The 14,973-nt window shown below is 39.6% G+C and overlaps 2 protein-coding genes across 3 annotated transcripts in view; one reads left to right on the top strand and one right to left on the bottom strand.

Annotated features, from left to right (window-relative positions):
- Positions 1-3,241: 3,241 nt before the first annotated feature.
- On the bottom strand, positions 3,242-4,268 carry LOC126094781 (ER membrane protein complex subunit 3). Its single transcript, XM_049909337.1, has one exon. It carries the CDS (start codon positions 4,204-4,206, stop codon positions 3,454-3,456), a length of 753 nt encoding a protein of 250 aa, XP_049765294.1. The 5' UTR covers positions 4,207-4,268; the 3' UTR covers positions 3,242-3,453.
- Positions 4,269-4,576: 308 nt separating this feature from the next.
- Positions 4,577-14,973, top strand: part of LOC126094779 (uncharacterized) — a 130,443-nt gene continuing 120,046 nt past the window's right edge. The window contains exon 1 of one of the 2 annotated variants that reach the window (XM_049909335.1): positions 4,577-4,718. In XM_049909335.1, the coding sequence (XP_049765292.1) occupies positions 4,709-4,718 (10 nt within the window). In that variant the 5' untranslated portion in view covers positions 4,577-4,708. The remainder of the gene's footprint in view (positions 4,719-14,973) is intronic. The other variant, XM_049909336.1, reaches the window with a different exon arrangement.

The following is a 14,973-nucleotide window of genomic DNA, read 5'->3' as shown; positions in this document are numbered from 1 at the left end:
GATGAACGGCACAGTTTGTACAGAAACATGCCATATGATTGATCACAGATTCAGCCACTGGGCAATACACATTGTCTGTTCAAGGTTCCATTTATGTGGCTCTCCAGTGCCTAATGTGCTGCAGGGAATGGTCTTTAGCAGTGAGGCTGAACATGAAGACTACTCTGTGGAATTTGTGGCTAATATAAGTATCCCATCTTCAACATCTTGACCGTCTGAACGCTGCCACTGGCCACAGCAGAGCCTTCTGCTGTCACTGCCGGCAGTCTTGTGGCAGTCAGCATGTTATATGAGACATGACACCAAAATGTGAAGTAAAGCCTTTTGCTTACATTGAATACTCTTAAGTAATGTGGTGGGATTGGGAGACTATGATGCGTAGAGGGGAGTTTCTTCAAGAATGACATACCACCGTCTCTATCATAAAATTGACAACTTCCTGTTCTGGCACTGCTGGATGCTGAGATGGGGCATCAGCATTAGTGTGACGGCTCGTAGGTTTGTGAAGAGTGCAGCAATCGTAAGATAGCAGGAATAGGCCCCTCTGCTGGAGAAGTTGGGCTGTTTTGACAGGTAAACTAAACACTGGACCGAATAGCCAATACAGTCTTGTGATCTTCACAAGAGAAAATTGAACTCCATACAGACAAGTGTGAAACTTAAACACTCCACACATGATGGCCGATGCTACCTTCTCAAACGGTGCATAGTTTCTGTCGGGTAGAATTCAATGTTTTAGCAATACATACAACGGGATATTAGGGTCTGCCACTCTTCCAATGTGCAAGGACTGTGTCTATACCATACTGAAAAGCATCCCGTCATTATCGGGGGGTGTAGAGGGGCTAAACAAGGTGCAGATGGAAAAGCTTTCTGGAATACATAAAAAGCTTGGGCACTTACTGAAGACCTAATGAACTTGGCATCTTTTTTGCTGAGAATATTAAGGTGGTGCAAAATTTTCTCCACAAATGTTGTAATATTTTACTTTTAATTGAAACTCATCTAGACTGTTTGCGGGCATTCATTGAATCACCTTAATGCAAATGTGCTGCTGTGTTGGTGAGGTTCCCTTTTCAGTGGTGGCAAACCTAAGTATTCAATAGGCTTCTAGGGAAACTGACATTTCCCAATGTTACATATCAACCCTGCATTCTGCAATGTGATGTAAACCTAATGTAAATTATTCACATGTCCTTGCCTGTTACAATAATGATAGCTTCCAGATAATTGGAATATGTTGGAAAGTTTCATAGCAATTTGTCAAGGTGTCTTGAGGAAAATCACTTTCCTGCATTGGGTGACCATGGCTTGGATCTTCTGCAAATATTTGTTAATATCCATTCATGATTGTGGTGCTGGGACCTACACTGGACTGTACCTATTTTAATTGATAAATATCTCATTTTAAATAACCAGGCTTAGCCAGTGGAAAATACATTGACAAAATGTAATTTCAGATCCAAAGTGCGCTGGACTCAAAGAGTGGACTCGGCACATGGTAGGCATACACTAGCAATTCATGCAGAACTTTTCACTTATGTCAACTGGATACACTCAGTGCTAATCCAACTAATCAGTGATGATGATTGGCCACTATTTAAAGCATTGTGTCTTAAAGGAGATGAGCTCCACGCTGCCTTTTTTTTTTAATTGAATTGCTGTATCTGATGTGGAGAGAGAAGACAGCATTCTCCAGATTGTTACAAATATGTAGTTTCAGTCGTACAGACCTAACACGAGTGGCATCTTGTTCACAAGTCCATCATACAACAGCCTTACTTGTGCACTGCAGGAAACACTGACCAATCTTCATGTTCTGCTGTCACTGTCAGTACATGATCTTGAGCTCAATGTTGCACCAGATTAATATTATTAAAGTGTCCGAAAAATGTAGGAGGGTGAAAACAGCATACAATATTAGAAAGCATCAGATTTTGGATGTTCAGCTATTTGTGCTGTGTGTGGTATGGCTAAGTTTGTTCTCTTGATTAACATGTTAGTGCAAACAGCCAATATCACACTTTTAAAAAAATTGTTCAAATTGCTCTGAGCACTATGTGACTTAACATCTGAGGTCATCAGTCACCCAGAACTTATAACTACTTAAACCTAACTAACCTAAGGACATCACACACATCCATGCCCGAGGCAGGATTCGAACCTGCAACCGTAGCAGTCGCTTGGTTCCGGACTGAAGAACCTAGATCCGCTCGGCCACACTTTTAAACCATATTTCAAAGTCTTTCTGTAGGTTAGGAATAAGAGCAGACCCCTTATTGAACATTATAGGCCTTCATACTTTCTTTTACTATACTGTTTAAACCTTATTCCACTGGTGCAGGTTGTTAATGTGGCCCACTACTCCCTTTGATAAAGATACGATTCCACCCATGCAAGAGTGACGTCACATTTTAGTTTGCCAAATAGAATTTTGTGGCCCATTAGTAAGATCACAGATTATGCCAACTAGATTGTTTCTTAGCTCTGCCAGGAATATGGCTTCCAGTGTAGAGAATCCTTTAAGAGAGCAGAACTGAGAAACAATAAGAGAGTTGGGCTCTTAACCCGCCGCCCCTACCCCACCCCAGAATGACTTATCTCATTGTATATGTATACAAATCTGTGATCTCCATTTTCATATAAAAAATAAAAGCAACTTCACTAATCAATTTATGGTGTACTTACTTGATACTGGGAATTACTCTTTTTTGTTTGTGATGTTCTTTGTAATTATTACTATCACATTTTGTGCATCAGTAACATTCATGTCAATTGCTCTGATAATACTACTACTTTCTCTGACAGAATTACGTTAACTCTGAACATCGTCAAAAAACTGAATAAATGAGTACAAAAGATTCGTATGAAGGTTTCTGTCTCTTACTTACAACAATTAGTGTTGTAGAAGTTCTTGAGCTAATGGTGCACGAGTGTGACAGAACACTGAAAATGGAGTACAGTACATGAGAATGCAGGCTATTTCAGTTATGAATTCACCCTCATGAGGTCAACTGAGTGGCAGGAATAAAACATATTAATGATTTTGAAAACCTTACAAATCAAATGACTTTATACACTTGTATCTGAGAAGCACTTTTTGCTTTCTTTAATTTTGAAGGAGAAAAAGCTCCAACCAAATTGTTACATTATTTTGCCACAAACGAGCTGTTTCTTTGCTGTAGTCTAATTTACTTGAGGTTGTGGACAATTTAAGCTGTCAAGGAAACAAAAGCAACGATTTACAAATTCATTAACATCAATGTGTATTTCAAAGGAATGTCTGTACAACACTAACAACAATAATTTACTACACACTGATATATTTTCATAAAACTTTTTGGAAAATAAAATTAACAAATACTGCAGTGTTCATGTACATCCGCGGTGCTATGAAAACTTGTCTTTAACTAACATCATTATTCTGCACCTCCGTTGTCGCCAACGCGTAGGTCACGAATCACTTTCTCCGTACGTAACACTCTCTACAAGATCATTCTCTATGTTGCTTAAAGCCCAGTGATGTTCACAAATTTCCAGTGCTTCCCATTCGGCTTTGAAGGCTCCTTTCGGATCTGGCGGCATTGCCATTGCAGCACCCGACATCTGATCTTGAAGGTGGCGTGCTTGATCGGCTGCGTTGTTTTCGCCGAGTACTAAAGTGTAAATGCTCCGCAGTCCAAAAACATTTAGAAAATACCACGAAGCTGATGAAACCCATGATGCGTCTAAACTCACAAGCTCTATACCTCTCTGCAACATTGGCTTGAAACGCAGTGTCAGTGGAAATGGTACTTTGGTAGTGACAAATCCTGAGAACATTAAATTTATCCAACCGCCAATCATTATCATAGGAATTACATTGGTTATGTTGCCCTTAAGCATGTCTGTCATCATGCTGGGATCAGTCATCGGATTTTGTGACACAGGAGCTCGCTTTTGAGTTTTGAAGTAACCAGTTTCTTCGTTGTTGAAAAAGTGCCGTCGCATGAGGAACGACTGTTTCGGCAAATATTTTCCGTTTTCTCTCAAAAGTCGTGCTCGTATCATAACTTGACTGTCCTGAACTTGCTGGAGCTCCGGTTTCTTTTGAGACGCCAAAAGAATAGAAACATAGTGCCTTAATACACCAAACAAAAACGTGATAACAACGATCGGCAGAAATACCCAAAATCTTATATTCGAATCTAACACTAGCTCCGCCATGACTGTTTGCACCTGCAACAACACATTACTGAGTACAGTACACTATTTATCAATAGTTCTTCCAAAGATATATATTAGCAAATTCGTGTTATCGAAATGGATTTGTATAAATTTTGTCGTAAATTATTCTATAAAGACTCATTGAAAACTTAAGTAATTACATTCCTAGAGGTATACAAAAGCTTGCTTTGCGCTTAGTAGGCACTGCAGAAAGATTTCAGTACGTAAGAAATACAATTGTTTCGTATCTTGTAGTCGTGGTGGTTTCTGTACAATTTGAATTTATGAACCATTTCGAAGAAAGTTCTTTTTCCGCGTTTCTACCTTCGGCTGAGTTTTCTCTGATAGTTTTGTCTTTGGGTTGTTGGTGATTAAAAAAAACATCATATCTTCGACTTTTCATGATTCTTTGTTCAGATTTTAAAGTAACGCGCGAAGGTGTTTATTGATGGTTGTGATTATACGTAGAGAAAACTGAATTTTGTTGGTGTATATTACTAACATGGAGCGAGGTTAGTGGTTTACACTGTGTACAATGCTAAGTGTGTAGAAGAATTTTTCGAAGTCCAGAGCAATGCAAGATATACGACGTCCCAAATAACGATGCACACTTACCACACTACTGTGCTCTATTGTTAATAGCTTTTTGTATGCCTTCTGATGTTAAGTTACGGTAAACTACTGTTAGTGCCAATTAGTACTTCTCATTCATTATGTAAGCATAAACTGTCATCATCTTCTTCCAATGTAGAACTTGAGGCTACGCTAAAGAACGGTACTTCGTCACAACTAAGATTTCGTCTTTACGTTCGTTCAGTGTGTTCAGTTTTCCAATGAACCAGTCTCTTCAGGCATAACTTCATTGATACTATACCACATTCTGCTTGGTGATTTCGGCGGGAGTGTGATATTGGACTGTTGCCCTCCCTCACTGTAGTTTCGATTGTGGTGATAGACTGATCCATAACTTAGACCGAGCCTAGGTTGGAAGGTGAATATTTGGTTGAGAGTTGGCGAAGCCATTGAATGTGAATTTCAAATTAAGACTGACCAGTAGTATTAAAATTCTTTCCGTGATTTTCGTCATAAAAACTAAAACCGCGAGGTACATTCAAAAAAACTTAGCCTACATTAAATAATATAGAAGTCCCCGGCCAGTATTTTTAGTCCTATCGTGTACATATTTTGTCGATAAACTACGATAACTGCAAGGAGGGGCCCACTATGTCGCTTTTACCATGGAATTGATTTATGGTGAAGTGCTGCAACCTATCATTGGGATATTATTTTCTGTTGTTGGTTTCACAAGACACATTTTAGGCCTATGTAATAGAGAAATGACATTTTCTTTATCTGTTCTTAAAATATATTTATTTATTGTGCAACCAGTTTAAGCACAAGTTAGCTTTTGCAAATATGTCTATGGCAGTTGCACGTGAGATTGTATTTTTTCTTGATTACTCACTTGTATGAGCTATCCTAAGAATATTTTATCTTATGGTTACTCAAAACACGTCATAAATAGAGTATTTAGTGAGCAAGACATTTCCATGGAATTACTACATGCCAAATCTGGATGGTCACATGGGCCCTACATTAAAAATGGACGACTTCATCAATCAAGTGATAGAGTTTATTAATGACCAAAGCAAAATGTATAATAGATGTTAGTGACATAGGTTTTATGCTTTTCCTCACTACTGAAATTGAAAGAAGGAGAAAAGTGTTGTTATAAATATTAAAAAATTAACATTATTATATATACATACAAACATGTCAAACCATATTCAGAAGGCAATATGTATTGTCTGTTTACTTTCTGTTTTCCTCATACATGAAGGAAAAAAATAATTTTATTTATGATTTAGTTTCCTAGTATTTTACTGTCTGTTCTTTCATTTTAAACAGACATGACCAGTGTGATATGAGGTGACTCTTTCACTGTTAAGTAACTTTTTAGTGAAAACTATTTCATCTATTAATGTAGCCATTTTGTTTGTCCAGTTCTTGTAAAACCTAAATCATTTTTTTATTTAAGATAGGCCTAAGTGTCCATTCTTACAAAAAAATCAAAGTTCTTGTACAGTGTTCTCAATGTGTAATGAAAACTGAAGTAAGCAAACAATAACATAAAGATTATGAGAACACACAATCCACTACTATAACATGAATGAGTGTGGTGAAAATAGACTGACTTCTGATTTTAACTGACATCATTATCAAAACTTTCTTCCCAAAAATTCTTGATGGTGTCATACCATTCTGTTGATGTTCCTTTATGAATATCTCCATATGAAAAGCATTGTGGATTGTGTGATGCTATGTTCCTTGAAGCCCAGTGTGAACTGAACTTTATCTTTTGTGCACATCGCTCTTATCTAGCCACAGCTTTGGCAAGCAATCCTGTACACATGCAAACAATGTTTTTCAGTTTAACCTCACTTTGAAGCAGACACTTTTTGTGTTTGTGTGTATTTTGAGAGTAGTGAGTATGGCCACAAATGCAAACAAAGCAGTCCTGCCATTGACTGGAACACTGTTTAAAGAAGAAGAAGAAAGAAAAAAGAAAATATACTACAGGAAATATTGCTCTCAGAACCTGATAACTCCAATTTTCTTCAAATGTGCAATGAAGCTATTTAAAACTTGTCAAGTCTCTCCTAAATGAGCAAACTTGCCTGCCAAGATAGCATGTCAATTTAACCTTACTTTTGAAGCAGACACTTTCTGTGTATGCTGTATTTTGGCACTATTGGGAATGGCCACAAATGCACATAAACCATCTCTAACATTGCCTCTGGCACTTTGTGTAAAGAAAAACAAAATGAGACACTGGTCCTGGAAATGGTTTAAAATGAGAAATATACAATTGGAAACCTGTTAACAGAAATGTTTCACTCGGTCTCTGATGATTACATCAACATTCTGTAGGTGGACAGTGAAATGTTTAATAATTTGTTTAGTGTTACTTCACCCTTACACTGAAAGAGAAGACACAAGTATGAGAAAATTTATTTTCTTCTACTTGATCCTCTGACAGGCTACCTCTGGGTCCCGGGTTCAATTCCCGGCCAGGTTGGGGTTTTTCTCTGCCCGGGAACCGGGTGTTTGTGTTGTCATCGCCATTCCATCGTCATTCATGGAAATGGCTAGATTGGGAATGTGTATGGGCGCTGATGACCACATAGTTGAGTGCCCCTCAAACCAATAATAATCATCATCATCATCTAATGACAGGTAATTAAAATACTGCAACCTGGGAACAATACCCACATCAGCCATGGAAGAACTGACGAACTTTGATTTTTTTAAATTTCATTCCATTCCAGTTGTATGTCACTGTATGCATAAAATATTTTGTTCATAACTTCTTCATGGTGATATATGGCTGCGAAACATGTGGTACCTCTACCATCATGGTAACTGTAAGTGCCATTTTGTTTTTACATTTGATCGTATTTTCATAGTAGTGGAAACGGTACAGTGAGATAAACCGTAATAAAACAATTTTTCACTAAATGTATGTGGTGAAACATCAACACAAACAACGTCTGCCATCTTGTCAAACTTTGTCAAACAAAATTTCTTGCAAACATATCAAACATGATCTACGCTTCCTCCCGGGGGCTCGCCACTCTTTGGCGGGTTTGTGCTTGGCTGCACGGGGCCCCGGCCTTTGCAGTATCTTTTCCCTTCCGTGCTGCATGTCTATCCTCATGCTATTCCTTTTCTCCTCCTCTGGGAACATGTGTGGGGTGTTTTCAGAAATGTCTTCCACATTTTCTGTAGCTGACCTAAGAGTCTCACCATTGTTTTTTGTTCCTTTTTTTCTTTCTTCGTTCACCTTCTCCTATCTTTTCTCCATTTCGGTGTTTCAGGTTCCTCTTTTTCTTGCCCTGGGTCGACAGGTAGGATTCACACGTACTCCCGGTACAGGCCAGGCCCAGGCCCAGAGAGGGGTGATTGCCTGAGCTGCTATCTTCCCAAATTGCCGATTGGTCCTTCTGTCACATTCGGGAGGTGTAACCTGAGGTGTGAAAGTCACCTAACGTGCATAAGCCCGCCTCTGAGGGATGACAGGGGGCAGTTGGAAGGAGCATGCCATAGGAGATGGCAATCGCGGGGAATTTTCTTGCAACAAGCCAGTCATCATGTTCGCTGTCAACTTCCACCAAACGTAAATGGAATGAAGCTCTTGATTCAAAGACCCTCCCAGCTGCACCGCTGTTTTTTGTTTCACGTACTGAAGACGGTCAGTGCTTTTCAATAATAAATCTGTTTCTCATTCAGAAAGGTGTTGATGCAGTTGCTTAAATTCAGCACTGCCATTGTGAAATCTCCCAGTGTCATGGTATCATCACCGTCTCCTCCTTAAGCTATGCAACAAGCCACCAGACTTTCTGCTCATGGGGCAAAGTCACCAATGGGCTGGAAAGGACAGAGAGACTACTCCTGTGAAGACTTGCTACATTCCTCCAGCCAACAAACATCTGAGTCTTTCTCTGCCAGCCGGAAAGGCTCCAAGTAGTTAAACAAAGGCAAACAATTTTCTCCTTTGCAGACTCAGAGATCCTCTTCGACGCTGTCACCACGTAATACCCTCTCCCGGCCGACCTCCGTGTCGCCGGTGTGCACTACCAACAATTTTTCTGCCCTGGACTCTGCAGATTGACAGAAAAAGAATGCCAACACCTCTGTAGATCTCCTAGAGCAGGATCCTCCAGCCTCTGCACTCTGTAGCAGTGAGTCTTGAAGACTGATACCTGGCAGCCACCAAGGTGACACCCCTCAGTTTTGCCTTCTCCCCTTTCTTGTTATGACTCGCCTTCAATGGTATGTTTGTGGCTCTCAATCAAACAAAGAGGATTTACAGCTGCTCTTAGAATCGCAGCATCCACCTGTTTTATGCCTCCAGGAAACAAAATTTATTCCCGGTCTGTTTTGGTCCCCCTCCCCCCGCCCTATGACCTCACCCAACACTGCAACCCCCGCCCCCTTCTCCCCGAGGACAGCATTCCACCTCGTGGGAGAGTCGTGCTGGTCATACAGAATGACGTTCATAGTCAACCCATCTCCCTGACTACCAGCCTTCAAGCTATTGCAGTTCACCATTTCCTTCCTCTCTTGACCTTTCCTTTTACATCCTTCCAGCATTCAATGTCACCAGGGTAGACTTCCTCCAGCTTACTGGGCAGCTATGTCACCCCTTTCTGTGTCTCGGTGACTTTAATGTGCTCGACTAGAACCTCTCTGAGAGGTGCCCTCTTGGCTGACCTCTTTGAGAGGTGCCCTCTTGGCTGACCTTCTTAATCAACTTAACATCCTCTGCCTTAACACAAGAGCACCCACATTCCTTTCAGACTCCACGCACACCTATTCCCATTTGGACCTATCCTCCTGCACTGCTCAGCTTGCCCACCATCTTGAGTGGTCCGTTCTCTCTGACGTGTAGACGAGCGACCATTTCCTGTGTGCTGTCTGATTGCTGATTCATATCCCACCTATGTGCACATCCAATTGGCAGCTTTCTAATGCCGACTGGAGGCTTTACTCCTCTCTGGCAACCTTCGACGAACAACATTTTCCCTGTTGAGATGACCAGGTAGAATATCTTACAAACATTATCCTTACTGCTGCTGAATGTTCCATTCCTTGCATTTCCTCTTTACCATGCCATGTCCCAGTCCCTTGGTGGACTGAGGCGTGCCGCAACGCAATTTGCACGCGGAGACGTGCTCTTTGCATTATTAACTGTCATCCTACGATGCAAACTGCATTCATTATGAACAGTTGCGCGCTCAGTGTCATTACATTCTCCAGAATAGCAAAAAACTAGGTGGATTTCATTCTCTAGTTCTTTTAACAGTTCCATTCCCTCTTCCGTCATGTGAGTCAACCTCTGGTGGCTCTGTGGGACCAATATCCATTCCCCAATTTCTGGCCTGACAGTAGCAGACAATGTCATAGTAAACTCTGTTGCTATCTCCAACACATTGGGCTGCCATTTTGTGGACATTTCGAGCTCCTCCCACTGTCGCTGTGCCTTCCTCCATTGGAAACGAATGGAGGAGGCTCGGGTGATACCCTTCTCTTCTCAGAATTGTGAGTGCAACAATGTTACCTTTACTGTGAGGGAGCTGGATCATGCTCTCACTTCATCCTGATCCTCTGCCCCAGGCCAGACAATGTTCACATTCCGATGTTGCAGTACCTTTCTCTTCACTTTCTGCTTCATATGTACATCCCCACCTGGGCAGAGAGCATGTTTCACAAACACTGGCGTGAAGCCGCAGTCATACCCACATGTAAGCCCAGTAAGAACAAGCAGCTTCCTTTGAACTACAGCCCCATTTCTCTCATCAGCTGTGATTGCAGGGTGATGGAATGTATGATACATGCTCGGCTGGCATAGTGGCTTGAGTCTCACAGTTTACTAACCACTGCACAGTGTGGATTTCGAGCGCACTGAACTGCAGTTGACCATCTCGTTACTTCGTCCATCCATATCATGAATGGTTTTCTGCGGAAATCACAGACTGTGGCCGAGTTATTCGATTTGGAGAAAGCCTAAGACACCTGTTGGAGGACTGGTATCCTCCATACTCTCTACATGTGAACAATGGAAGAACATGTGGAGTGACGAATCACGGTACAAAATGTGGCGATCAGATGGCAGGATGTGGTTACGGCGAAGGCCTGGTGAATGTCATCTGCCAGCGCGTGTATTGCCAGAAGTAAAATTCGGAGGTGGTGGTGTTATGGTGAGGTCGTGTTTTTCTTGAAGGGGGCTTGCATCCCTTGTTGTTTTGTGAGGCACTATCACAACACAGGCCTACATTGATGTTTTAAGCACCTTCTTGCTTCCCACTGTTGAAGAGCAATTCGGGAATGGCAATTGCATCTTTTGACACGATCGAGCACCTGTTCATAATGCACAGGATGGAGTGGTTACACAACAGTAACATCCCTGCAATGGACTGTCCTGCACAGAGTCCTAACCCGAATCCTATACTACACCTTTGGGATGTTTTGGAATGCTGACTTCAATACCTCTCCTCAGCGCAGCACTCCGTGAAGAATGGGCTGCCATTCCCCAAGAAACCTTCCAGCACCTGATTGAAGATATGTCTGTCAGAATGGAAGCTGTCATCAAGGCTAAGGGTGGGCCGACATATTGAATTCTAGAATTACTGATGGAGGGTGCCACGAACTTGTAAGTCATTTTCAGCCAGGTGCCCGGATACTTTTGATCACATAGTGTATCTGTTGTTATGATTTTCTTTTATTTAATCCCATACTTCTACATCACACCGACTTTACAATTTTCAGTTTGAAAAACAAATTACATTGTTGTTGACAAGATTAGAAAAATACATGCGTTTCCATAAGAGGCATGACCACTACTACTCACATTCTGCGGTACTCACAATATTCCAAAGAGCGTACAAACTTTTTTGACCACCAAGTTATAACATTATTTTATAAATGAATCCAAAAATAACTTTTATTAATTAGCATTAGGTTGTACAATTAATAATATGAATTTTAAGTATGCCAGATATTTCGTAATTTCAAATATTTCTGCTAGAAGAATAATTTTAGTTGTATCGATTGTAACAACTTAATTTCTTTTTATACATTTTAGCCTGAAATAAATTAAATCATATGCACAATCAAATGAAATTCTTTCAGTGAAACATCCGAGAATGTTCATCTATACCAGATTTGGGATTAATGCTGGTATCGACTACTTCTATTAAAAGAAAGTTATGTTAGGAAAGGGTGTCCTATTACAATATCCCACTCACGAAGCTTGGAAACAGGGTGTTGACAACATTTTGTGACAGATTACAGGGTTTGCCAAATGGTATACATAATGATGCACAGAATGGCTTATAGATGTATAGAAGTATCTGATACATAACATATTATAGAAAACTTAAGAAAAATGTCTACTACACAAGTCATAATCTATACATATATCAGGATATGGCATTCAGATTTTTCAGTTCTGTGGAACATACTGTCACAAGACAACTAATACAAGGCCAAAACTACAACATTACACCACTAAACTATAGAAATAAATACAGAGGTAATGTAAGTTTACATCCGTACAATCAAACCTTCAAAATCTTCAAAAGGAGGAGAACAATTTCATAGCCTTAAGTGTACGACAAGTGAGCTGACTCAAAAAATTCACAATGGTGAATACAGACCAGAAGAATATTTATTTATTTATTTATTTTTATTTATTACTTGTCATTAGCCAACATTTGTTGAAATAGACAGTTTTGACATTACATTTGATAGTGAATCTAAAATTGGGAAACTATGTGCATTCAGATTACATTACATGAGGATAAAGAGTTATTCTCTACATTATAATTCCTTAACATCATAGTTAACTCTTTACTACATTCCAATTTCCTTAACATCATAGTTACTCTCACTCTCTACTACATTCTAATTCCTTTACATCATAGATACACTCATCAGCTAACAATTTGTGCAGCTGCTTCTTGAAGGCATCACCTTGTAGGTCTTTCAGTGCTTGTGGTAACTTGTTATATAATTTTAATCCTGTTCGGTTAAAGCTACTTTGGACCTTAGATAGCCTAGTAAAGTCTACATCAAGATGGTTTTTATATCTGGTATCATGTGAATGAACATTTGTTCTGGAAGGTAAGGTATGTATTTGTTTTTTTATGGAAAGAAGACACGTTTTTATATACAGAGAAGGTAATGTTAAGATGTTAAGTTCCTTAAAGTGCTTTCGACATGATTCTTGGCTTTTAATACCTGTAATTGCCCTAATTGCTTTCTTCTGCCACATGAACACTGTCCGAGCACCAGTTGAGTTGCCCCATAATTTTATTCCGTACTGTAAGTGAGATTCAAAGAAGGCATAATAAGAAGATAAAAGTTGTTTTCTGCTAACTAATATTTTTAGTTTCCTTAACAAAAAGACTACTCTAGATAGTCTGGTACATAACAGTTCCGTGTGGGTGTTCCATGTTAATTTCGGGTCCAGGTGGATTCCTAGAAGTCTTACAGAGTCAGACTCATTTAATTTTTCTTGTAGATTGTGCAAGAAGAAATACATAGTTTCAGTTTTGCTACTGTTGAGTATCAGCTTGTTACTGTGGAGCCATATGGCACACTTTTCAAGCATTACTTTTGTTTGTTTCTTCACTTCCTCCAATTCGTTATCTGAGGTAATTAGGGTTGTGTCGTCAGCATATATTATTGACTTGTGAAGCATGAAAGTAGGCAAGTCATTCATGTATACCAGGAAGAGAAAAGGTCCAAGCACTGAGCCTTGTGGCACGCCTCTTACAACTGGTAGGGCATTTGATTGCTGGCTGTTTACTATAACTACCTGAGTGCTGTTTGTCAGGTATGATCTGATTAATGCCAGTTCGTTATTTTTGACACCATAGCACTCTAGTTTATTTATTAGTATTTCATGGGATACAGTATCAAATGCTTTACTCAGATCTAGTAGTACAGCACAAGTGATGGAATTGTTCTCGAAGCCATCAAGTATGTCTGTCACAAGAGTTTCTACTGCATTTATTGTAGACAATCCTGGCCTAAAACCAAAGAGCAAGGAGGAAAAAAGATTTTGTTTAGCAAAGTAGTTGCAAAGTTGTGTTTTAATGCAGCATTCTATTATCTTGGATAATATAGGTATGAGGGATATTGGACGGTAACTTTCAGGTTTGTTTTTTTTCTCCTTTTTTATAGATTGGGATAGCAATAGTAGCCTTCAGAACCTCAGGAAATTTTCCAGCTGTATAAGTACTATTGATCAGAAAGGTAAGAGGGGCAACAATAATGTCAATTATTTGTTTCAAGATGGTGTTGGAGATGCCATAGAGATCTTCACTGTATGAGCCATGTAGATTTGTGACGAGCGACTTTGTATACAGTTTGGCAGGTCACCTGTTTCCATTTAAAGTATAAGTTATTTAGGTCAGGAATGTTGTAGGTAAAACTTTCAGAAGTTGCATCATCTGGTGCAGAGGTAGCAGTAGCTTCGAACTTAGTACTGTTGACAAAATATTCATTTAATTTTTCTGGCACTATTGGAATTTCTTGTCTGTTTTTATGCTTCCCTGCTATTTTGTTTATTACTTGCCAGGCTGCTTTGCATTTGTTTCTGGAGTTTTCAATGAAAGCATCATTGGCTCTCTGCTTTGCTGTCTGTATTTCAGTTCTATAATTCTTCCTGGCTTCTTTATACCTCTGCTTTGATTCTAGGTTACCAGTTTTAGCCTTTTTATGTAGGGCAATAAGTGTGTTTCTCAGGTCATGCAGTTCAGGAGTGAACCAGTTGTGCTTTTTTCTATTTGGTGCACTATCTATTTTCATCTTTTTGATTATTTGTGGGCAACAGTTTTGAACTAAGCTTGCTAGTATGTTCATGAATAAGTTAAAAGCATAATCGTTGTTATTACAATTATATACTCTGTCCCACACAACTTCTGATAATTTTTGCCTTAACTTTGTAATGTTGTCAGGATACAATAATCTGATTCTCTTAATGTGTTCAGGTTGCTGAGTAGGATAGTTTTCACAGTTGACCATTAGCCATAGGCTGTCATGGTCAGATAGAACTGGATTTATCACTCCGTACTGACACTCATCTTTTGTCAAATTGGAGATTATGTTATCTAGGCAGGCATCTAATCTGGTTGGCTTGTTATTCATACAGTACAAGTTGTTAGACCTTAACATGTTTTGAAAGTGGGTGACAGTTGG

Source organism: Schistocerca cancellata, chromosome 8 (genome assembly GCF_023864275.1).
Source record: "Schistocerca cancellata isolate TAMUIC-IGC-003103 chromosome 8, iqSchCanc2.1, whole genome shotgun sequence".
NCBI classification, from domain to species: Eukaryota; Metazoa; Arthropoda; class Insecta; order Orthoptera; family Acrididae; genus Schistocerca; species Schistocerca cancellata.
This window is presented reverse-complemented; position numbering and strand designations above follow the sequence as displayed.

Excerpts from the sequence above, each read along its gene's own strand:
- LOC126094781 (XM_049909337.1), bottom strand. The coding sequence starts at position 4,206 with ATGGCGGAGCTAGTGTTAGATTCGAATATAAGATTTTGGGTATTTCTG.